Below are 26407 nucleotides of genomic sequence, written 5' to 3'. Positions count from 1 at the left end.
TTTTTTTTTATTAGTTACTGTTGCTGACTGCTGAATTTTGATTGATAGCTTTTTACAAATTCAGGACTGGTGGTTTTCACTGCTTGCTATTTGCTAAATAGTATCATCCCTGACTATTTGGTTCTGAGGTATTGCTGTTTTAGATGGCCAGATGTATGGAATAGGATCCAAACAAAAGTCATTAATCCTGTGTAAATGAGCTCCTTGAGGAAAGAGCTGGAAAAATAGTTGGTTAAGTAATTCCTATGATAGCACAACTGGGTAAGTGCATCGTGCCTCGTGGTACTGAGCTATACAGAACAGGAAAGTCCCGGGTTTGGTTTGTGCTGATTTAGCCGCTCTCAGCGGTAGTGGGATTGCTACAATTGCCCTCAGTGTCCCTGGTCTAGGGAGGAGTTGGCGGGGGGGGGGGGGGAAAGAAAGGCCAGGATTCCAAGTCTTGATCACGATTCCTACTGGAATGCAGATGAGAACAAGATTGGGGGCCAGCTGTGATGTCTCCTGCCCCCCCCCAAAGTCAGTTAGTCCCCAAGGTCCACTGTGAAGACTCACACATGACGAGTGGTCATTTGGGTCGAGTATTGGAGAGCCGCTACTGCCTGTAACCCAGCTTGATGCAGTGCAGAGAAGATCCACGAGGCTCATCTTCAGTGTCAGGGGTCGGAGTTATGGGGAAAGATTGGAGAGACTTGGGTTTTTCAGCCTAGAAAGGAGGCCCATTGAGAGGTGATTGTTAAGGATACAGAAAAAGTTAACCTAGAAAGTAAATTAAACTGTGAGGATAGAACTAGGGGACACGGGTTCAAAACTAGTAAAAGTTAATTTTTGAACTGGTATCAGGAAATTCTTCTTCATACAATAGGTGGAATAAACTTATGCCACAGTAGTGGAGACAAAAACCCTGAAATCATTTGAGATAAAATTGGAGGCGGCAATGGGGAGATGTTAGGATCTCGGGATGAATGATGGATGGACATATGTAATTATCTTGTGATGGGTTCTCACTTCTAGGACAGCAGGCGAAAGGGTTGAGAAAATGCAAGCAGGAAATATAATTTGGAATGAAAAAATTGATCCACTAGAATCTTCAGCTTAATGCAGAAAGGTCAATATTCTTTAGTGTTTCAGTCGCAGTGCGTAATAAATTATTTAATTATCGTGCATGGATTGCAGGATTAGGTCTATTTTTATCTTTCTCTTATGTTCAGTAAACATCGGCAAGTGGATAGCATCACGCCACTGGTTCCCAGGGCAGCAGATGTTGCTGTCACATCCCATGGGTAATCTGAAGTGAGTGCAGGAACATGCGGCAACCACTGATGGTAATTGCTATATAGCACTCCCAAAGCCAATGTGCTTATTTTTCATTACTTGGCACCAGTCCACACTGCCAGTGCAGGTGGTTCCATGAACCAGCATTGTGGTGCATAAAAGGTGGAAACTTTCCCCCCACTCGCAGATGTTCTCCCTTCTTCTCCTGAAGGCGCTGATTCATGCTGGGATAAGCTTCCATACAGGTTGCTAGCCCTCCAGACTCTCTCAGTCATTTTTCTTCATGTGTGAGTCCCATGAGTGCCAGCTGGCAATTCGACCATAGGATCACAGCCAAGCCTGTCCACACCTCATGAGGGGGTTCAAGGATGCTGATCAAGAGCGGGATTTTGTGCTGGATTTTTCCTCCCTTGCTCAAGGGCACGGAGGTCAATTGAGAGTCCTTACTGGCACCCTGGCTGAGATCAGCTTACTCAGTGCAGACCATTATTTTCTTACAGCACACAGCTGTGCAAACAGACCTTTTTTGAGAAGCATGCAATGACAAATCCATTTTCTTTAATTTGTCAACAATCACATTGGCATCAATGCAAAAAATAACATACAAACAGATTGCAGCACACCCAATAGAGAAAGTGAACAGAGTAACCAAGAGAAGAGTGTCGGGACTGGGTGAAAATAATATGCTAACTCAGATTTGGAGAGATGTGCTCACTACACATCGGTATGCGTGGAACTAAATCCATGGAAGAACCAACACTTCAGGATGGTATTGGTATGTGTGGAACTGAATCCATGGAAGAACCAACACTTCAGGATGGTGTCTGTATGTGTGGAACTGAATCCATGGAAGAACCAACACTTCAGGATGGTGTCTGTATGTGTGGAACTGAATCCTAGGGAGGAACCAACACTTCAGGATGGTGTCTGTATGTGTGGAACTGAATCCATGGAAGAACCAACACTTCAAGATGGTGTTGGTATGTGTGGAACTGAATCCATGGAAGAACCAACACTTCAGGATGGTATTGGTATGTGTGGAACTGAATCCTAGGGAGGAAGCAACACTTCAGGATGGTATTGGTATGTGTGGAACTGAATCCATGGAAGAACCAACACTTCAAGATGGTGTTGGTATGTGTGGAACTGAATCCTAGGGAGGAACCAACACTTCAGGATGGTATTGGTATGTGTGGAACTGAATCCATGGAAGAACCAACACTTCAAGATGGTGTTGGTATGGGTGGAACTGAATCCTAGGGAGGAACCAACACTTCAGGATGGTATTGGTATGTGTGGAACTGAATTCCAGGGAGGAACCAACACTTCAGGATGGTGTTGGTATGTGTGGAACTGAATCCTAAGCAGGAACCAACACTTTCAGGAAGGCAGGGGGAAAAATTCACAGGGGAAAATTTTAAAACAATTTAAATAGCATCAGCACTCAGTAAAATAAGCATATTTTACCCACATGTAGCATGAAACTGAGACGGTTGCTTTCTGGTACTTAATCCTTGGAGCACTTGTGGATAATTTCATTGGAAAATCCCAAGACTCCTTTTGTTGAAAGGGGGGCACTGAACAGATACAAAGGCGGAGGTAAGCATTAGCCCAGTGCTGAAATAAAAATCGATAGAATTTTGAATACTAGGGAATCAAGGGATATGGGGATTGGGCAGGAAAGTGGAGATGAGGTAAATGATCAGCCATGATCTTATTGAATGGCGGAGCAGGCTCGAATGGCCAAATGGCCCACTCCTGCTCTTATTTCTTAGATACTTATGTTCTTATGTACTTATAACTTCAACACCCAAATAAGATTTTTTTTCCTCTCAAAAATACTGAGAATTAAAATGCATTGTATGGCTGGAAGTGTTTCGCTAGGGCTTTAAAATTACATTGGACCATATTAGTCCACAAATACTTTAATACTCCTGCGTGATAGTCTTCTATCCACTATTCTGATGGGGCATCTGTACCATCTATAAAACTGACCTGAAAAACAGGTATACACTCTGCTCCTGGACCTCTGTCTCAGCTGTTCTGTAACCTCCAGCCAGCAGGTATACAATAGAATGACTGCCTCCTCAGAGGTGTGATGCAACCCTTTCTGATGTGCTTACCCTTTTCCTGGCCTCTCAGCTCACCATTGGGGGGGTGGGGGGGGGTGAGGGCAACAGGTGCAAGCAGCTGACACGAGGGTCAATGAGCTAGCAACACCACTGCATTGCTCTAATTTTTCTTTTCATTATTCAGCAGGAGAGCTGGTGTCCAGGAGTATAATAAAGTTGATGTTGAGCATATTTTTTCAATCAGATATGCAAAAAAATTTGTCCTTATGATATGACAATAGCATCTGTTGGACAACAACACTGCCAGCCTGCAGTTACATTCTCCCGTAACCTTGGGAACAATCACCCAACTCTACTGAATGAAAATAAAACTCCCAACGAATGTGGAACATGAAAGGAATCCTAGTGGGATATTAATATTAATTTTCAGATTCGGGTCAGTACAAAAAGAACAGGTTTGTTCCTTCATGCGTAACTGGTTCACGGTTTTTGCACATGCAATCTTCATTACAAGCTCGCCCCTCAGTTACGGACTCGCAAGAGCCAGAATATCAACTACAAAACACAAAGAATTGTTTAGTAAGTCAGGGAAGACACTTTCACAAACTTATTTTAGATTAATTTAAGATTGATAAGGTAGAGCAGTGTGAAAAAGAAAAAAAAATTGAAGTGCATGGGGAGACGGCTGGGGAATGGGACCAAGTGGGTAGCTTGTTCAAAGAGCCAGCTTATGCATGATGGAGTGAATGGCCTCCAGCTGTACTGTGATTCAGTGATGCTATGCTTGATTGGTTGGGTCCAGGGGCACAGCATCATGGTCAAGAATGCATTTGCATCACATTTTCTAACGATCTTTCCAGCTGTGTGCTGCAAGGTCAGCCTCACAGCCAAGCCCGTCATTATCCTCCGGACCCAAAAGGCCTACCTTTGCTAACTGTAGCAAAAAAAACACCTTTTATACATTACTGCCATGTTCATAGAAATGACTGGTAAATGGTGAGAAAAAAGACCACCTTTTTACTTCTTGTTAAGGACTTGTTAAGACCACCTTTCAGTGCAGTATGCCTGTGGCACCATGACTCTGCAACAAGGTACTGCCGCTCTAATGGCCTCAGGTAGGTGTCTCCACACATTGAGGTGAGGTACTCAATATGCTGCACTTCCACTCTGTACCAGCTAGCCCCTCATCAACCTTGACCACCCTTGCTCACCAGTTAGGGGCAGTTAGTGCTCAGGTAAGTTGTGCTCGGTAAACTGTTGGATTCTCCCTGACCAGTGAAGAGAGCAGAGGGGACATTATAAGTACACAAGCACACTTATCCATTTGGGTACTTGATTGAAATGCTTATGCAACTCTCAAATTATATGAATAATGTAATACATAACAGTCGTTCCACACACCCTTCCAATCTCTGCAGTCCCAACACCTTCCTGATTCCCCTCCTAATTAAAGCAGCTACAGCTTCCTATTATACTGTGATTTGTTTCATCCTCCTCTTTGAATCATGCAACATGTATCTGACCACCAGCCAGGTCCTTGGAATAGTTGGGAGCATGTAGACTCTGAATTAACATGTTGCCACACTTGATGCAACCTTTGTAGATTTGGGAGCCATCAAAAATCTGCTGATGTTTCTCCATCACACGGGTTATTAGTACACCTCGGGCCTCAGTGATAAATCAGGATTTTCTTACTTGTCTTTTAGCCATTTTCCCTTAAAACTGCTCAAACCTTTCAATATTTACACTGGCTAAGTATCTCGTTAGCTGCTGCAGAAACATCAAAGGATCATTAGTGCAATTGCAGCTTTGCCGACTAGTTTTTCATTCCCAGCATTCTCAGAAAGCACATTTTGTGAAGTGAATGTTTGCACTTTTTTGTTAGCAGGTATTAGCAGCATTAATGATGATGAAAAACATTCTTCAATAAAAACAGTGTCAGGCCATCAGTGCCCAGAGATAGCCACTTTTTATCCCTGGCTGATTTGTTCCCTCCCCTAATTGTAGTATCTCAGTACAATCAGCTAACTCAGCAACGACCAGGGACTAAACCTGGTCTGTAACTTACCACGAGATGCATTTACCAACAGAACCCATCAGCAAGGGGGCAATGTTACCAATGACTTTAGCTTTTCTGATTTCAAAATTCTTGAAGCCCCCTTGAATTGTCTGTAATGAAGAAAAGACTTTACACTAACCTGGCCACGCGGTGTCCGCCGGCACGCTTGAGTATTTCCGCGACCGGTGGGCGCTGCGGGGACTGGAGTGCATCATCAACCCGGCCAACACAATTTTAATTTGATTTGTTTAAGTTTCATTTGAAGTTTATTTAATTTACAGTCAAATTTGTTTAAAGTACCCACCAAAAAGAGTACACTAACCTGGGGTTGCCAACTCTGGTTGGACATATTCCTGGAGGTGTTATCACATGACCTCCAACTGCCCCGCCCCCACACTCCTGCCATTGGCCGCTCAACATGTCCATACTCGCAGTGCACCACCTTCCCAGCCAATTGGAAAGTGAACACACTCTTCATTACCCAACTGGATGTTTCTTGACTGTCAGTTAAACACCTTTTTTCCCTTCTCTAATATTTTTATAACTAATTAAAAAAGTGTTCAAACAATTTTTTTTTAAAAACACAATGTTTTTGTCGCCCCTATGATTTTTCTCCTGGGTTGCTCGCGGCAGTGTCCTGGAGATTAGTCTTTAATTCCTGGAGACAATCCTGGAGGGTTGGCAATCCTATACCAACCCCAGCCACCCAGTATATGACCCGACCTTCACCCAGGGTGGCCCAATCTGCTTTATTCTTTCCACATTGAAAAAGGATACAGTCCTCTGACACAATTTGGGTCTTTAAATATAAACTGCATGCATTGCGCATACTTTAGAAGGTGCATTACCCTACCTGTTTTCACGCTATACTTTATAACATCCCGACAACGTTGTAGCAGATGGTGATGAGATTCTCCTGTGTCCCTCAATTCCAGATCAAGACGTTTTTTAAGCTCTTCGGGATGCTGCCACTCACAGACCTGGAAGGTATACACAAAGTTAGGGACACCGTGAGCACAGGGAAAGGTCTAATGACAAGACTGAGAGATTTCATTTTGACCTAAGTGTGAAATGAAAATCCAATAACTTACTGCATTGACGTTCATTTTCCCTTTTTAAAAACATTTTGATTTATAATGTCATTTTAAAGTCATACATTCTGTCCTTATATTCATCTAATACTTGTATTATTATTTATAGTTAAACAGCAAACTTAAGGCACTTTGGGAAGCCGAGAAACAGATTTGGTTGCACCATTGGAGTTCCTCGCCACACAGGCTGAGGAACTGGGAGATGTAAAACTGAAGCGCTGCATTGCCACAACTGGTGGAAGGGTGTAATTACAGTGTGACAAGTTTACATAAGTAATTTCCATCATAAATGTGGACATAGAAATTTATAATGGTAAAAGCTGACAGGAAGCGCATGCAGACATATGATTTTTTATTTATTATACAGATTTTGACTTTGTGTAACTTTGTCTAATGCATAATAATGCACAGTAAGAAGTGCTTGCTCCATATTATTACTTTAAAACCATTTCCCCTTCCTGTTGCTTCCAATTCTTCAGACATTAATGTTTTGTTACTTATAATGCATTTAATCAAAAAAGCTGATAGTCATAAAATCCACTAAACAATTGTACATAAATTGTGAAATTATGATTAAAAATGAAAAGTTGATTGCTATTCAAGCAAAGGTGTTGAGAAACTCTTTCCAGCCACATCTTCACAGTAAGACAATAGAATAAAGCTGACAGCTAAAACCTGCAGTATTTAGGAAATCATTTGCATTGAGGTGCTGAAAATAGTTATAACTGTTGTCTTAACATTCATGGGGACTTAACTTATAAAACCTTCAAAAAGAAAATTGGAGGGAAAATATGAGAAATGGAAAATTGCAACCTAGGTATTGTATAGAGGAGTGCTCTTCTGAGATTGGATGATGTAGAGGGAGCCAGCAGGTGCAGAAATAGGAAAGATGTTCCATTTAACAGTACAACAATCCATCATCATGACCAATACTAAATATGACCAACAAGTATGGAAAATAACTTAATAACCCCTCCTTCCTCCATCAGGATATAGTACCATCCAGGAATCTAGTTTCCAAAGAGCTGATTCTGCACAAAGTTATTCAACATTAAATTCAAGAGTAGAAATCCAATGGATAACAAACTATTTTAAGATCAATATATTTTAAGATGGGAGATTTTCAGGTAGGTATCTATTCCCAGGTACAAAGATGTCATCAATGGAAAATTACATTCTTTGTACAGGGCCCTGTAAAGTTTCTGCTCAGTTGCCAAGGTCTTGCCTTTTACAATGCATTTTAACAATATATTGCTGCTGTAACACTGCCTGGCTGGTTATTGCCTTGTGATAAACCTCATTAACAAGCAGTAGAGATCTGTGGGTTTGTACCTTCTCATTGACATCAGTGGCTTTCTTTATGGCATCTTCCATGATGATCGGGAATGCCTCTTCAACAAACTTCTCTCCTGCTTTCGCATCCAGAAGAGGCCCATTCAAGACCACCCCATCCACCAGGATCGCACCCTTCTTAAGATAGTGGTCATTTATCAATTCATCTACATTGAAAAATAACAGGACAGTTTTAGAGCTCAGCAAAATGACATACTGCAGTATATTTGGATCATAAAAGCTACTACATATACTCTGGCTATCATTCAATTGTAAAACCCAAAGGTGCTATCAATAAAACCCTCTCTGTTCGAAATTTTATAAATCTAACAATTAGTAACTGGCTACTACAACTAATACTTACCATGGTAACTGTATTGTAGAATACACACAAGTCAAAAAACTCACTTTTTGACAAGAGAAAAATTTTGATCTGAAGTGATTTTATTGGAAGAAGTAAAAGCTGGAGAACTTGTCCCCACTAGATGTCCCTAGTGCATTTTGCAAATGACATGGTTATCATTTTTATTCTTCTCCCCTGCCCACTTTCTGACTTACTTTTTCTCTTCAGATCTAAATCTGCTGCATAGAGAAAATAGGCAGAGATTCTGATCCAAGCCTTTTGTAGTGCAATTATTAGCACGACCTAACCACTGATGGTGTGAGGAACTGGTTCGGATGAATGTTTCCCCTGCCCCTCTGTGCAGAAGCAGTTGGCCTCCGTCCAGTGCTTCTCCAGAATTTCTACATGTGCTGGCTAATGAACACACAACCGTAATACAAAATTATAATGTTCCATTTTACTAATGATTAGATGAGTGGATGTGTTAAAAAGGCTTCACGGCTGCCATTAGGAGGATTTAGTGAAGTGCAAATGACAATGCATTAATGAGCTCAAGAAATTCAACCTAAAATGCTGCTGAACCAGGAATTTGGTCCAAAATGTGTTTTACATGGCTGATTTTATGAACAGTGGAAGGAAATGGTTTTAAGCATTAACAAAACTAGCAAGGAATTGGAATTAGTTTTGGATTGCTCCAGTAAAGATCTAGCACAGACACACTGGGTCAAGTAGCCTCCACCTGTGCTGTAATCTTCTATCGTTCTTTGGTTGCACCCCAAGTGTGGTTTTAACTTAACGAGTCTGGAGTCTAATTGGTTCCCATCCAGATTTTTCCCAGCATTTGTCACACAGTAACAATAGCGTAAAGTATTCCTAAGATGCAAAAAATGTCACCACCAGATTAAGTAATAAAATATTACATTATTCAAAGTAACATAATAATGCTGACTTATTTTCTTCATCAAATATAACTTCACCCACACATTTTGATACAATATATCCTGTAGCATTTGTGTATGTGTAACCCATCTCTAAGCAAGGAAGAGTGGAGTTCAAATGAAGGAGAGCTGGAATATCTGTTACAGTGATTGAACAAACATATTGACTAATGTAGGTATAAAAATAATACGTACGTCACTTTCACATGTACTTGTGAGACAAATCATCATCTGTGCAATGATGTTTTTCAATCACATTTGATAACAACAACAAGTTGTATTTATAGAACGCCTTTAACATAGTAAAATGTTCCAAGGAACAGGAAATGCTCCGATTCAAATATAGATTCTCCTTATATATACGCTAAATATCTAATCATAGAATCATAGAAATTTACAGCACAGAAGGAGGCCATTTGGCCCATCATGTCCGTGCCGGCCGACAAAGAGCTATCCACCCTAATCCCACTTTCCAGCACTTGGTCCGTAGCCTTGTAGGTTATGGCACTTCAAGCGCATATCCAAGTACTTTTTAAAATGTGATGAGGGTCTCTGTTTCTACCACCCTTTCAGGCAGTGAGTTCCAGACCCCCACCACCCTCTGGGTGAAAAAATTTCTCCTCAAATCCCCTCTAAACCTCCGACCAATTACTTTAAATCTATGCCCCCTGGTTATTGACTTCTCTGCTAGGGGAAATGGGTCCCTCCTATCCACTCTATATAGGCCGCTCATAATTTTATACACCTCAATCAAGTCTTCCCCTCAGCCTCTTCTGTTCCAAAGAAAACAACCCCAGCCTATCCAATCTTACCTCATAACAAATCCATGCTGACTGTCCTTATAGTCACCCTTAGAGAGCGAGTTTGCCTGGAACATGGGCAAGAACTGCAGTAATAGAGGGTTGAAAGTAATCTTAGAAGGTGAAAGACAGGCGGATACAAGAGATGAATTGTGCAGACGTAAGAAATGGAAAAGCAGGAGAGAAGGCAGAGAAACAGAAGGCATCAAAGAAAGAAAAGATGAAATGAAGGAAAATAATAGATAGAAAGAATGTCAGAACAGGGAAAAGTTGTGCACCTGTGCGTATTTGTCTGTGTGGAGATGGAACTTGCTCAGATAAAACAGTCAGTCCCCTTTTACCAAAGTGATCTTCACCTTGATAAGCAATGGCAGGTAGCACGTAGACCAAGAAGTTTGAACACAGGTTGAGAAGAGAAATAAGCCAGTGATCAATGGAGGGACTAAAGGATGCAGACTGCTCTCACTAAACCCAGTTGCTTTTGTTTTAAGCACGCAGTATGTGAATGCAAATGCAATTAAGCGTCTAACAGAATTACAAATACAGTATCAGTTTTAAAAACAGTCACATGAACAAGGTATTAAAGTGAACAATAAAGTAAATTAAGTACATTTAGGGAAGTTACTTAAATTAAGTATGCTTCTAGATCTTTTGAAACTTCTATTCAGGTTCAGCCTGTTTGCAATAATGATTCCTGACAATTAAGGTCTATTATATTATTTTGTGGACAGCCTGATTCAGTGATCCAAAAAAAAAATTGTTGTTTTGTTCTAGTCTTGATATTCAAAACAAGTAAGGAAGTAAGGGAGTCACTTAGATCTACAAATCTGATAAGAGAGAAAGGCTGTATGGGCTTTAGTTTATCAATTACCAGTTTCACATATACAAGATAATTCATTTTAGCATTACTCCAGGTAGTGTTTTTAAGAATTTCCATTTTTTTAAATCTTAGTTTAAAAAAATTAATGACCCTTTCTCAGCCAAAATGACCAAAATTCTAACTCTTCACTGTTTAACAAAGACTTGAAACAAAGGACACCATTAGATTGGTTGACTGATGATAAAGTGGTAAAAATATGTAAAGTAAAGTATGCATGCTGAAGGGGTGTGTTCACTGTAATTTCCTCCCCCTCCCCATTTCCCTCTTCTCCTAAGGTGGCAGCTCGTGCTGGGCTACACAAGTGTTGGCATTCTTTCAGGATGACACCCAAGAGAACATCCTTCATAAGGAAGAAAATTAGATGGCTAGATTGGGTGAGGGGGTAGGGAGCATCGGGGTAAGGGACATCTCAGCTGAGCCCAATACTCTCTCATTCTGCACGAGTCATTGCACTGAGTGTATCCTTTGAACCATTCTCACAGATAAATGTAGGGAAGTCTAATATATGTAGTCTTACTATGTAAATATGAAACCTAAAACAATAGGATCATAGAATCAGATAGCACAGAAGGAGGCCATTCGGCCCATCGTGCCTGTGCCGGTGCTTTGAAAGAGCTATCCAATCAGACCCACTCCCCTGCTCTTACCCCAGAGCCCTGCAAATTTTTCCTTTTCAAGTATATATCCAATGCCCTTTTGAAAGTTACTATTGAATCTTCTTCCACCACCCTTTCAAGCAGTGCGTTCCAGATCATAGCAACTCGCCGCGTTAAAAAGTTCTCCTCATCTCCCCTCTTATCTGCATGGCTAAAATAGACATAATTTGAAAACTAAGTGTATAATGACAGTTAGATACACCGGCAGCAATCAGAAGCAGTGACCATAACCAAGATTCTAAACTACTGTTCTTAGTCCAACACAGCGCTGGTATCAATATCACGGTGTTATAACTGAACACAAAGCATTGGTCAGCCCAACTAAACAGTTGGTTCCGGCACGCTTGATATTAGAATACAACACTGTGACCTGCAGCTCAGTGCACTGCCCCAATGAAGCCGCCTAATCTCAGAAAACTGAAGCTATCAAATTGCGAATCATTAGTGTTACAAATATCAAATAATCTAGGTTTGTATTTGAATGTTAAAATAACAATGTTACTTTCACAATAAATAGGAGCATTTTCGAAGCATAAAGCATAGGAAAGACTGGTTGCATCAAAACAAAATAGGAACAGTGGAGGTAAAATTCGGCTTCAAAAGGGGCAAAAAACAGGCGGTACATCGGCTGCCCATTGTACACCCCACCTGATTTACCTTTCCATTGACTTCAATGGTGTATAATGGGCGGCTGATCCCATACCACCAATTTTGCACCCCCACTTAAGTTGAATTTCACCTCCAGAAAATGTGAATCATGTCACCCTTGGGGAATACTGACCATGGAATGGTCAAGTTCAACATGATCTGGGATTCTGAAATGTCAAGGAACAGGAGCCAGCGTTATAACTTTAAAAGAGCTCACTTCAAAGAAATGAGGGAACAGTTTAAGCAAATTCATTGAAAAGACAGTTTTCAACTAAGCTTCAGTAGAAGACAAGTGGAGAACCTTTAAAGGCAAAATGTTGAGGATGCAGTATAAATTAAATACTGAAGATCAGCAAGCGTATGCTAACCAAGCATAACGGTTAATGGATTAACAAATTAATCAACAGTGAAATCTACAAATCCTACAGAGAGAAGGGCGATGAAGTTCACTGAGATAAATGCAGTAATATGCAGAAATATGTTCAGGGGCTAGTCAGAAGGGTAAAGAGAGACCTGGAAAAAATACAAAGCTGCAGTTCCAAAGCTGAACAGTAAGAAATTCTCTCAGTACAATAACAATCAGAGCGCAGTCAGTGGTGAAATCTCTCAGTACAATAACAATCAGAGCGCAGTCAGTGGTGAAATCTCTCAGTACAATAACAATCAGAGCGCAGTCAGTGGTGAAATTCTCTCAGTACAATAACAATCAGAGCGCAGTCAGTGGTGAAATCTCTCAGTACAATAACAATCAGAGCGCAGTCAGTGGTGAAATCTATAAAAGATGAAAACAGCACTGAAACAGGGAAAATAGTTACTATTCTGAATGCTTGCTCCCTCCAATTATTTACAAGGGAAGATATGAGCAACACACCCTGCCCAGAAGTAGAATTTTTACATAAATGCGATGAAAGTCTTCTCGCTCTAAAAGGGTTGTAAACAAATAATTCCCAGAGTACTAATCGAAACAATGGAGATTCATGCGGCATTGACATACGAGAGCTGTTGGAGAGGTAGTGGTGCATTGGAAACAAGGCAACGTCTTGTTCCTTTTCAAAAAAGATGACAAACTAGACACAGGCAACACAATGGATGTCTGACAAAATGTTGTGTTGTTAAGTTTCCTTTTTTTTTTATAATGCCACGTAAAATGTAATGATTAGCACCACTTCCACATCGTGCCCATTATTGCATCCAAAGGGCCAACTCCCCCTTTCACTTGTTTCATGATGAATATCAATACATGCCGGGACCCATTGGGCGGATTTGGAATGGTTGAATGAGTGGTTGAAGGACTGTTTTAGTGCAAAGGTGGGGGAGAGAGAGGAATTGGTGCTGGTGGTGGGAGCAGATCACGGGGTTTCATTTGTTATGTTTCACACTAGGTGAACCTTCACAATATTAGGGTATCCTGGGCAGCAATGCAAGTGGCTGGTCTGGCGATGGGTGCCCCATCTTCACACTCCTGCTCATCCTCCTCTATGTTCTCCTCATCCGAAGATGAGTGATGGGCCCCTTTGTCCCCTCCACCTGCAAACCTCCCTCCTGTGGGCCTTTCTCCTGTGCATGTGCTGATCCCACCACAGCACGTTGTCACTGCCATGGATGGTGATGGGCCTTCCTCTTCTGATGTGCTGTCAAACACATCCAAGACGCCTCCCATCCTGATCTTGTCAATTTGAAATCCTCCAAGGTTGAAAAAAGCTGTATCCACACGAGCACTGTCTGCCAGGCCCTCTGCCAGAGGGAACTGAGACAGCAGCTGCAATAAGTGAAGTTTTATTCAAATTGGACAATGACAAGTTTAAATACCCACCTGAACTGCTGCTTAAACTCGCCTCGGTTTCCCTTATCAGTTTCCCAAGCCCCGGGAAACCCGTCCTGCTCAAGTAAAGTTTGAAGCCAATTTAAAAACTATTCAAAAGTACCTCATTAACATCTCCTAAGGACGTTAATAGTGCCAATAGTACCCAGCCACATCTAATTAGGAAATCCCCGACTTCGGCGAGTAGGTTTCCAAACATGCTTCCGTTAAACCTAGAAGTGGGCGCGTTGGAGCCGGGTTGCGCACTTGCTCTAAAAGTCAATAATTTTTACCCCCCACCCGCTCCCAACCTACCCATTCTTGGGGGTTAAAATTCCCCCTTGGACTCGGAAACTCAATGCAAATTAGTCAAATTTGCAGAATGTTTGAATGTGTGTCTATGTTTGAATGTCTCCCCTATGTCTCAGTCATCAGAACTGGACAAAGTACTCAAGATGTGGTTTGGTGCACTATACAGTTTGAGGATGGCTTCCTATGACTTGTATTCCAGTGTTTTGGATATATGGTTGAGCATTCTACTGGCTTTGTTGATTACTGCTAACCCAAGAGAGACAATTAATTTGACAAGGCAGCTCAGAAATACAAAATGAGATAGACAAAAATCTATACGTGGGCAGATAATGGCAGATGAAATTTAACGTGAACAAGTATAAAGTACTGCACATCAGAAGGAAAATGGGTGACACACATACTCCATGAATGGTGCTGAAACAGCTAAGGATGGACTTATTAGACTTAACACTCAAACATTGCAGAGCAGTAATCAACAAAGCCAATAGAATGCTCAACCATAGATCCAAAACACTGGAATACAAGTCATAGGAAGCCATCCTCAAACTGTATAGTGCACCAAACCACTTCTTGAGTAGTCAGTTCTGATGACTGAGACTTAGGGGAGACATTCAAGTATAGGGGTGACATTTAAAAATAAAAGGAGACATTCAAGCACGAGAGGCAACTCAAGAAGAACCATGAGGCTGATCCATAGTATTAGAGTCTGAGTTATGAGGAAAGACTGGAATAGACTTGGGCTTTTTGGTTGTGAAACGAGGTGACTGAGAGGTGACCTTGCAGAAGAATATAATATAGTCCAAGTATGGAAAAGGTAAATCTGGAAAATGGCTAAGTTACAGGAGTAGGACAAGAGGACACGTGTTCAAACTAGTAAAAGGCAAATTTAGGACTGATACCAAGAGGTTCTTCTTCACACAAAGAGTGATCAACACTTGGAATGGACTTCTGAGTAGAGGAGACAAAAATTGTGGAGTTATTTAAGAAATAATCAGGTGTCGCAATGGGTCTTTCTGGATGGATGAACAAAGATGGGCCGAATGGCCTTCATCTGCATTTATCTTCTGATATCCTTTGACTTACAGGGTACAACTGTAAAAGAATGATCTAATTTTCATAACTGTGCCTAGTTTGCAGTATAAATGCCTTGAGTTACATTGTTTGTGCAAAAAGGCAGTTTCTTAATTGTATTTACAGCTGTAGATTGTTCAGAGAAAGATTTGTTTCTGTCATTTGAACCTGAAGGTAAAGTAATTTGGGTCGCCTGGCAAGGGGTTGAAAGAAAATGCCAGTTTGTTCTGACCAGTATTTCTTATCTTTGTTGAAATCTATTGCTTTCTGATGGTTTAAAGTAGGCTTGCTGCATAATATGGTATTGAACCATACTCGCAAACACGTCCAATATTTCATCCCTGATCTGTATAGATTTTGTCGATCAATAATCTATCTGCTGTGGTATTGCACACGGAGAGGAGAGTAAAGACAAAGTGTAGCCTTCGGCTGGTGGTATTAAAGGGATGAGGATAATTGGACAAAGGGCCTAGACATAATTCAGCCCCCATTTTAAAATCATACATTCTGTCTTTATTTTTATATCTGCATTATAAATTCCTATGTCAGTTTCTTATGTAAACTTGTCACACTGTAATAACACCCTCCTGCCAACAGCACCTCCACTGGTGGGAGGGTGTAACTACAGTGTGATATGTTTACAAGGGCAGCTTCCATCATAAATGGGAAGAGTTGGTGGATATAATGGGGTAAAAATTCCACATTTATACCAACTGATAGTTACTGACACTTGCTGGAAGTTGTGTGTGGATTCTGTATAAAGGACAACACTGGGCACAGATGAACTGCTGGTTACATTCCCACCTAATATCCACTCTCAGTGCTCATGTGAAGAGCAGTTGCTTGGTGACATGCCAGATAACTACTGTTGCCCATGAAACTGTATCCCATCATAGGCCACATTACTCAGGATGTCTGGGGAAAAGGACAGGGAGCGTAAAGAGGAGAAAACTGAAAGGAAACGATTCATTTCTGGAAGGAACAAAGCTTGCCCTTATACGCTGAAGTCTGAGGCTGCTGGGAGTTGCGATCGTTTCAAACAACAGTTTTTTCTCCTGACTGTGCTGCCTCTGTGAGTTTCCTTTGCGCATCCTATCGAACGCAGATTGTGACAATATTATTTTGTAATTCATTAGGAACCTCAGGGTGATATTAGGAATGGAATTAACTGCCAGGCAGATCAGCAAGGAAGCAAAGGAGCATTACCAGCTTCACAGCTGATACCAGGAGCTTCAATGCCCATAAATAAACATTGCTTTTAATGTATCAAATATTTTGAACCAGTAAAATTCTCAGCATAAAAGTTAATGTATCACTAAATTGTAATTAAGGAATATGACACTAGGACATAATACAGGTACACTATCCCTTATCCGAAAGCCTTGGGACCAGCTGAGTTTCGGTTTTCGGAATTTTTCAGATTTCAGAAGGTATTATTATAAGACTGGGAAATTTGTATTTAATATAAATTTTAAAAGTTCAGGCTACCTCTTGCGACTGTTCCGTGTCTCATTCCCCTTCCTGCTTCTCTGGAAAGCCAGATATCGGCTGACTCCTACTAAGCTGGCCCGCAAATCAGGTCGGGGGTCGGGTCGGGTGGGGGGTGGGGGAGAAAAGAATATCGGACGGGCCGCCGGTTCGGGGATCGGATCGGATCGGGGGGGGGCAGAAAAGAATATCGGACGGGTCGGGTGGGGGAGAAAAGAATATCGGATGGGCCGCGGTTCGGGTCAGGTCGGGTCGGGTGGCGGGGGAGAAAAGAATATCGGACGGGCCGCTGTATTGTTGGGTTCACTCTCCCGGTACCTCCTTCACACTGCCCGGCTCGGCCTGCAATCTCCTACCCAGGAGGGAACTCTGTGACCCTCTGCCCTGCTCAGCGTAAGTCGTGCGCCACTCTGGTCATGTCGTGCGCACGACTTACACTGAACGAAAAAACTTTCGGTTTTTAGAGGTTTTCGGAAGTTCGGATAAAGGATAGTCTACCTGTACAATCCATTGACAAAAACAGACTTTAATCATAAGCTGCTGATGCCCTTTGTCTCAGCCAGTGTTTGATATATATGCCTATTAATGGTGGTTAAGTTAACAAAAAAAATAATTTAAAAAAAATGGTGGTTAAGTTGCTACTTAATAAGAGGTCTAAATGTTTGGTGCCATTCATTTGCTAACAGTACAGTACCCTATTCAATGGGAGGTCTCTTGTTTTGCTCAGCCACTATTTCAATTCCAGCACTTTTCAGCTCACCATGACAGTGAGAGGGGGAAGTCACTGCAACCAGTGAGTGTGCAGAGTCATGTGTTCACAGCAATTGACAAATTGAGCCATCAGACTGTAATGCTCAGCAAGCACAGTCTAATATTGAAACCTCTTGTCCATTGACAAAGCAATGAGTCTTCACACTGACACATCGTAATATTATTAGTAAGAACACACTGTACAATTAGCTCATCGATGTTACTGGAAAGAGTGCAGAATCACACTACAGGAGGCCATAGGTATTTGATTATTTGCAGCTTTAGGCGTCTGGCCTGAGGGAGTAGATTAGGCCTAAAATGGAAAAAAACTGATGAAATAAATAAGGACTGGGTAAAATATCTAGCAAAATCAGATTCCCAAAACCAGCTGAAAATACCCGACTGAACAGGATAGGTTTTCAAAATAAAGACAGGGACAGCAGGGCAGTAGGCATCTCTAAAGAGAACAGGCAGATTTAATGCTTTGAGTGTAGTTCTGACAGAAGCTCTACACCTGTCTTTACTCTTTACAGCTGCTGACTGACCTGTTGTGTATTTCCAGAATTTTTCATCTTTATTTGGGATTTCTAGCATTTGCTGATTTTTTTTCTTTTTATTTATGTTTCCAAAACAGTTTTTTTATTCATTTATTTGCTTCAATCATAGCTACACTATGCCAATTATTGGAAATCCAAAAGACCTGACATATTTGATAGCACTGTTATAAGTCTCACAACAAAGTTCACTACATTTCGAGCTCTTTTAATTATTCAGTGGGTAAATCCACTGCTTGGTGTGGTACTGAACTATACAGACCAGAAACACCCTCGTTTTAAGCCATGGTCTCTCTTTTCTTAGAGCTGGTAGTGAGGACACCACCAGTTGGCTTCAGCACCCCTGTGTCAGGGAGGGAAGAAACAGCCAGGGTCCCTGCTCCTAAATGCTATTCACTGACCCCCTACTAGAAAAGTGAGATTATGCAGACACTGAGTGAAGACAGGGTTGCCCATACTCTGCCTGGTGTGTTTCCGGAGCAGCACAGCCGAGATTAGGAACTCAACTGGGTGGGGAACTGAGGCTCAAATCTGCATTCCTACTCTCTGTGCGCTGCAGTTCGATGTCAAGAATGCTTTGTTATAGGAAGTGCAAATTCTACATTGAAAATATATGCTGAAAATAATATTCAATGCAAGTGTGGAGCAGCCCATGGTTCAAAGTGTCCATCTTGTGAGCCAGAGGAATGAATGGTCTTTCCTGATCCAGTTTTATAAGTTTCATTCAGCTACTAACATTTTATTAGGTAGTCCAACTAACTTCCCATTAAAAACAAGCAAAGCTTGATTTCTACGCCTGCTCTAGTAAGATTCTGGAATTAGCACTCAGTAAGCCAATGTTCAGAGATCGGCTTTTGTTGCTCGATAATGCCCCAGTAGCTTATTCTATAGTGTTAAAGTAAATAAAACGCAAGAGAAATGGGGCACTTAAAGGATGTCAAACATAATAACGAAACAGAAATCAGTTGTTCAAACAGATCTGAAAAACAGACCAGAAACATAACCCCCCCCGCACGCCCCCCCATATGGAAAAAGACCGTGAAAATATCTGGAGTAAATATTCTTGAAATAAATCTAGCAAATTCATATTTTTATTAGCTTGCTGTCTCACAGTTGAATTTGTCTGCCAATCTGAGCATCTGAAGGGCAACAAAGTACTCTAACTTTACTAAATTGGATGAAGGGTCCCAGACCTGAAACGTTAACTCTGTTTCTCTCTCCACAGATGCTGCCTGGCCTGCTGAGTATTTCCAGCATTTTCTGGTGTTATTACTAAATACAGTACTACATTGGTTTTTACTAAGACATAATACTATACAATTGATGGTGTCTCTAGAACGTCCAGTACAAGAAGAATCATAGAATCGTAGATTTTTTTTATTTGTTCATGGGATGTAGGCGTCGCTGGCAAGGCCAGCATTTATTGCCATGCAGCACAGAAGGAGGCCATTCGGCCCATCGTGCCTGTGCCAGCTCTTTGAAAGAGCTATCCAATTAGTCCCGCTCTTTCCCCATAGCCTTGCAATTTTTTTCCCATTTTAAGTACATATCTAATTCCCCTTTGAAAGTTACTATTGAATCTGGTTCCACTACCCTTTCAGGCATAGCATTCCAGATCATAAAACTTGCTGCACAAAATTTAAATTCTCATTTCCCCACTGGTTCTTTTGCCAATTACCTTAAATCCGTGTCCTCCGGTTACCCACCCTCCTGCCAGTGGAAACAGTTTTTCCTTATTTACTCTATCAAAACCCTTCATAATTTTGAACACTTCTAGGAAGTCTCCTCTTAACATTCTCTGCTCTAAGGAGAACAATCCCCACTTCTCTCATCTCTCCACTAGTCCCAGGTTTTTTCAGTTTACATTCAAAGGGATATATAGTAAAGATTTTTGATAACCAAAAGCATGCAAATAAAGTAAAACTAATGGCAACTGAAGATTTTTGCGTCACTGACATATACCTCGGTTCAATTTGGGATTTCTCGGTCGAAACATGTCCATTAAAAGAGGTGTTCCCATGTAGTAAATATCTTGCAAGATGGTTTATTGGGTAGTAAAAAGGGGAGCGCAACAACACAGTTCTTAACATGATTGTGTCATTGTATCTGGAGTGACAAATTTATTCCAGCCTGTAGGAACCACCAAGGCCACAAAAACTAGGACTTTAGCATTTTTTAAAATCCCAAACTGGCTATATAGGAAAATACGTTTAGTGTTGGTATGTCCTGCCAATCATCTAAATAGTCACAAGATAAGACAAAGTAAGGTTTTACCTTATAAAGCAAATTCAGACAAACATAGAAGATATAAATTGGTGGAAATACAAGCTACGTTTAAAGGAAAGTTCCAGAAAAAATCAAATTGAAAATTTAGCAAAGACAAAAAAGATGATTACAAAGACAGAGAAAATGGGAAGATGGGGAGTTGTAGAAGGTGAAGGCAAAAAGAAAAGGTAAGGGAAAACAGCCAATGAGGACAACAGGGCTGGAGAAGGAAAGAGAGATGGTCCAGGCAGATAATCTATGGCACTACAGTGCCAACTCCACAATGCTTCCTACAGGCCTGAAGTCATTTATTTTATTTCAGCTTTAACAAAACATGGAACTTTTTACGAGTGTTGTAAGAGCTGGCATAGCAGCAGTTACAGTGCTCATTGTTCACAGTACCACCCAATGTGGCAGGTAACGTGGAGGTGTTTTCAGAGTAGCTGTTCCAGCAACTGAAACCTACCTGAGAACCCCTCCAACCCCAACCGCTGAGAAAGTTAGCCCCCTTTCATAAACCTAAAGCATCTACATCACCTGACTCTTCCTTGTTAGGTAAGGGTATCAAGGGATTTGGAGCAAATGGGGTTGAGGTGCAGATCAGCCAGGATCTGATTGAATGGGGGAATAGGCTTGAAGGGCTGAATGGCAGCACGGTGGCATAGTGGTTAGCACTGTTGCCTCACAGCGCCAGGGACCCGGGTTCAAATCCGGCCTCGGGTGACTATCTGTGTGGAGTTTGCACATTCTCCCTGTGTTTGCGTGGGTTTTCTCCGGGTGCTCCGGTTTCCTCCCACAGTCCAAAGATGTGCGGGTTAGGTTGATTGGCGATGATAAAAATTGACCCTTAGTGTTAGGGGGGATTAAATACGTGGGGTTACAGGGTTACGGGTATAGGGCTTGGGTGGGATGGCTGTCGGTGTAGGGACAGGGTGCTAGGGTTTGGATGATCAGCCATGATCTCGTTGAATGGCGGAGCAGGGCCGAATGGCCTACTCCTGCTCCTATCTTCTATGTTTCTAGTTCCTATGTTCCTGTCACCATACATGTGCATTGCTCACATCACACAATGCACTGACCACAAAGTCTAGCTCAGAAACATTAAGGGTGCCTTCTCAATATCTTACACTGGATATCTGTTTACAATATCTTACAACTTGGAAGCTTTAAACCATTCTCTTCAAGCATTTAACCCTTTTCAGCTTACAAAACATGTATTTCTTTCACACAATAGTAAAGACGAATTTCAGACAATTTGTCCTGATGCATGTTCTAAAGCAGAACGACGTCTAAATTCACAACGTTCTTCCAATAAAGTTAAAACCTTGCTCCCCTCTCTCGTTTTCTTTTAATAGCGGGTGGGGAGTGCAGAGATTCTGCTGCAGTTCTCAAAGGGTTAAAGTGTGGCACTATCAGTTTGTAATCTGATGTATCAAATTCCTTGACCATGAAAGCCAATATGCTTCCTAATTAGGTCACTCCTAGCCTGTGCAACTCCAAGGAGCACCATGAAAATGTTTAGCAGACTTTATTAGTTTGTTTGCTAAAATAAAATGCAGGGACCTACTCCTTCCACTGCTGGGAAAGTCAAGGCAAAACCTGCCTCTGGAAGCCAATCAGTTTGGCTTGCACCTCATGCATGATAGTGCTCAAATAAACATTAATATTACAGTAAAAGCTACTTAAACATCAGAAATGTCTTTATTATTGTAATATTAGCCCTAAACAAATTAAACACCTAAAACCCAATAAGAACATTTAAACCTGTGCCATCCCTTTTCTTCCTCCCAGTCTCCTCTCTTTTTGTAAATGTTAACTTTAATTTTTATTCTTTTCTACCACTTCTATATTATACCATTTTCCCCAAAATTTCCAATCTTTTCCTTGCGTTTACTTTCGCAACTTTAAAATTGTTTTTTTTTTCTTTTGGTTTTCAAAACTGGATTTAATGACCAGTTCAGCAACTGATGAAAAGTCCAAATTTGATAAGTTGACACAATCATCCCAGAAATGTAACCAAGTCGACCTCTGGCACGAACGCCACAAAGCACTTGCCACCGACAAGTAAATCCACCAGCATCTCCCACAGCCTGACATCACCTAAGTGAGCCATGTGGCACTGTAAGGGTTAAATCATGTTGAAACACATCATGCGTCAGTTCTACATAATGGCACTGTGACACAAATGATGAGTAGTTCAGCTTTCTCAATCCAAAAATGATTCATCAAATATGTTTATAATGACATTGTGCCCTTTCACTAATATTATTAGTTCATGATGATAAATCTTTAGTTTACAAATGCTCACAGAAGTGGAAACTAGAATGAATGCTTGACATTGTTGTCTTTTCAGCAGTTGCCAGCCTTCGGACCTTGAATTTCAAAGCTACCCCCTCCCCCATCATCTGTAAAAGTGTTTGCAAACTCTTTCCCGTTCATTTACAAGATGGCAAAAATTAGCCTGAAATCATGCAATGCATTCAATGTTGTAATGCGCTGCCTGAAAGGGTGGTGAAAGCAGATTCAGTAGCAGCTTTCAAAGAGGGAGTGGTTATCTGCTTGATAAGGAAAACACTTGCAGCGCTCTGGGGAAAGAGCGGGGAGTGAGACTAATTGGGTAGCTCTTTCAAAGAGCCGGCACAGGCACGATGGGCCGAATGGCGGCCTCCTGTGCTGTGAGCTTCAATCTGTGACAACGTGACCACCGCACTTCCGCGTCCCCCAGAAAACGTCTGCCGATTTTTTTCCCCACCAACACAGGGACCGTTTAAGCAATGTGAGCTTTCTAATAGGCAAATGCATGTAAAAGCAAACTGACTGCAGCTCTGCACAGCAGAAGTTTGCAGGGAGTGTGAACGGTAGCAAAATTGGTTAAGAACATGGTTATTAACAAAATTGGAGATCCCCAAAATAAATATTTCCAATTTGCCGGTGTCTATTTCTCTGTTATTTCTAAGAGCTATGGGTTAAAATTATCACGCGGGATGACCTTATGGTTGTTTATTTAATAAATCGCCTCAGCGATATTCTCAAGACTAAGCTCCCGGAGGAGCTGCAAAGTCAAACTGTCCATTTTGAGGGGGGGGGGGGTGGAGTTTGCCAGCAATGAAACACTTCCTTCTGCGAAATTGGAGAACATGAGAAGTGCACTGTAAGGTAATCCAGAAAGCAGAGGCCAATACAGATAGAACAGCCCTCATTCTCATGCGTGGCTTTAAACATTTTTGCAGAAAAGGAATTAGAACGGCACATCCTCTTAAAGGCCTGCCCAGGCTTAGTTAGTGATGCAGCGGGTATTTATAGCGGAGGAAAAGCCGGCTTGGGGGGGGATGATCCAGATTATAGCAAGGTCGGAGCAACAACAAAAAGAAAATTCCATGCGGTAATTTGCAGCAATGTGCCAGACGGTTGCATCAACATAGTTGGGGGGTTTCCATAGCGACAGCGACCCATCTGGCCATTTGAAATTGCTCTCTGGCAGTCGCAATGGAATTATACCCAACTTGGCTCATCTCCACGAGTATATGGGAGGGGGTGGGGTTGGAGATCAGCATCTCGGGGCATGGTGGAGGGGAGCTTCCCATCCCCTCTCCAAGGGCTCGCAGGTAACAAAAAGCACAGACTGGTGGTAGAGAGAAGACTGCAATGTGGGAAAGAAGGAGGGGGGGGGTTGGGACTCTCTCAAAAGAGCAGGCACGATAGGCCGAAGGGCCTGGTGCTGTGCTGCATCATTCGAGGTAAAAGGGAAAGAAATGCACCGATGTTCTGAGGAGACTCCTCATCTGCCCATCGACAACCCCAATGGTTCATTTGCCTTGGAGCCGACACAGCTCTATTTGCGAGTTCAAACACTTTTTAAAAAAAAACACGTTTTCTTACAAGCGCGCTCATCGAAAAATCACCCTCCCCCCCCTCTCATCTTGGAGAGCCGACTTCTCCCTGAAACTTGATAGCGGGGCGAAAAAAAAGGCAGCGGGAATTCAAGTCAGACGCAGTTCTCATGAGAATTCGCGCCTATATTTTTTATATCCAAATAAGTCTCCTTTGGGATATCACATTGTTACTGCACATCGTCAGTGGCATCCCACCAAACTCGCTTTTTGTGCATTAAAAACAATAAATCCAAAAAACTATTTCCCCTCAGAAAAAATCCCCATGACGGACCCCCCTTTGAATCTGTGCTGTGTTGTACTGACACCTGTAACACACACACAAGCTGCAGCATCGCAAGTGAACGTACGTACCCGCATTGGAGCCGCTGTATCCCTGGAGATCCATTATCTCGGCGTTGTTGTTTGTGTCTCCCATCAAAGAAGCTGACTGCTTGCAGTCTCCGTCCTGACTATTTCACTTGATCGCTTACAAGAGGAAATAAAGGGATAGAGAGAGGAAAGGACAGAGAGGTGGGAAAAGGAGGAGGAGAGTCAAAGCAAACGGCAGCGAGGGGCTGACAGCAGCCTTGACGTCAGAATGGGAAACTACAGCTTTGTGAGCGGCTCAGTGGAAAAGTACTGAGACCCACACGTGTGAGTGTGTATTAACAAATATATATAAACCCAGTGGAAAAATACTGAACGCGAGACACTGGTCTGTATACATTACATGTAAATATATATAAACCCAGTGGAAAAATACCGAAACAGAAATACATGTTACATGTAAATATATATATAAACCCAATGGAAAAATACTGGGGTACCTTGTGACCACATAAAACAAATATGTATGTATAAAAAGCTGATGGAAAAGAACTAAGATTGGCACACAAATGTATGTCTACAGGTGTGTCTGTGTATATATAACAAAAATGTATTTGATTAAACCCACTGGCACAGTGCTGAAACATACCCATATTTATCATCTACAAAGATAAAGCTTGTGAGAAAGCACTGAGGCACATCTGTGTCTACACAGGAATATGTATAAACCCAGGGAGAAAGTGCTAGACACACTTATGTCTATTCAAATAAATATATCTATCATATATATATATATATATAAACACAGTACACAACTATCCATACACAATATATATGTAAAGCTTGTGGAAAAGTACATGTGAAAACATAAGCCTAGTGGAAAAGCACTGAGTTACATGAGCCTACATGAAACTGAACCTAGTGGAAGTGTGCTGAACCACAAACCTATCTCAATATGAAAACATAAACCCAGTGGAAAAGTACTGACACACACGTGTGTCTTTACACATCAATATATATATAAACCCAGTGGAAAAGTACTGACACACTCTTGTGTCTTTACACATCAATATATATAAAAACCCAGTGGAAAAGTACTGACACACTCTTGTGTCTTTACACATCAATATATATATAAACCCAGTGGAAAAGTACTGACACACTCTTGTGTCTTTACACATCAATATATATATAAACCCAGTGGAAAAGTACTGACACACACGTGTGTCTTTACACATCAATATATATATAAACCCAGTGGAAAAGTACTGACACACATTTGTGTCTATACACACCAATATATATAAAAACCCAGTGGAAAAGTACTGACACACATTTGTGTCTATACACATCAATATATATACAGTATAAACCCAGTGGAAAAATACTGACACACACTTGTGTCTATACACATCAATATATATAAACCCAGTAGAAAAGTACTGACACACACTTGTGTCTATACACATCAATGGCTAGAAACTCGGCTCCATAGCACCCGATTTTTCAGTGCTACAGGTGGCATTTTGTGTAGAAAGTGGCGTGTGCGCCATTTGCGTACACCCCTGGTGCGGGCTGCGTCGGACGCCATTTTGGTGAGGTGTTAGCGTCGACGCTGGGAGCGTGCACCGGCAGTATGTAGATTAGGCAGATTGTGACGTCGATCAGCGTGCAATGCTGATTTAACGACAGCACTGCCATTTTTGTCCTCACGCTGGAGCTAATGACCTATCTTAACCTCGCACAGCTGAACATGCGTTCAGCAGCAAGGGATCAGCAATCACTCTCAGGTTAGTTGCTGATTAATTTCTACTGGCGCTGTGTAATTATGTAGAAGTGTTTGGTGCTTTCCAGAGTTGTCTAAAGTTGCTGAGGT

The 26407-nt window shown here is 41.6% G+C and overlaps 1 protein-coding gene across 3 annotated transcripts in view; it reads right to left on the bottom strand.

Annotated features, from left to right (window-relative positions):
- LOC147117741 (acidic amino acid decarboxylase GADL1-like) overlaps window positions 1–24834 on the bottom strand; it is a 98597-nt gene extending 73763 nt beyond the window's left edge. Inside the window, exons 1-3 of one of the 3 annotated variants that reach the window (XM_085988982.1) lie at window positions 24577–24834; window positions 7827–7993; window positions 6257–6383 (exon numbers count right to left, since the gene is read on the bottom strand). In XM_085988982.1, the coding sequence (XP_085845108.1) occupies window positions 6257–6383; window positions 7827–7993; window positions 24577–24640 (358 nt within the window). In that variant the 5' untranslated portion in view covers window positions 24641–24834. Of the gene's footprint in view, window positions 1–2743; window positions 2890–6256; window positions 6384–7826; window positions 7994–24576 lie in introns of those variants that run through there. The other 2 variants (XM_085988983.1, XM_085988984.1) reach the window with 2 other exon arrangements.
- Between the last annotated feature and the right edge of the window lie 1573 nt (window positions 24835–26407).

The sequence above is a fragment of the Somniosus microcephalus genome, chromosome 5, assembly GCF_052327205.1.
Source record: "Somniosus microcephalus isolate GS21.2 chromosome 5, FLI_Smic_1.0, whole genome shotgun sequence".
NCBI lineage: Eukaryota > Metazoa > Chordata > Chondrichthyes > Squaliformes > Somniosidae > Somniosus > Somniosus microcephalus.
Note: the sequence above shows the minus strand (reverse complement) of the source record. Positions and strands in the feature narration are given on the sequence as shown.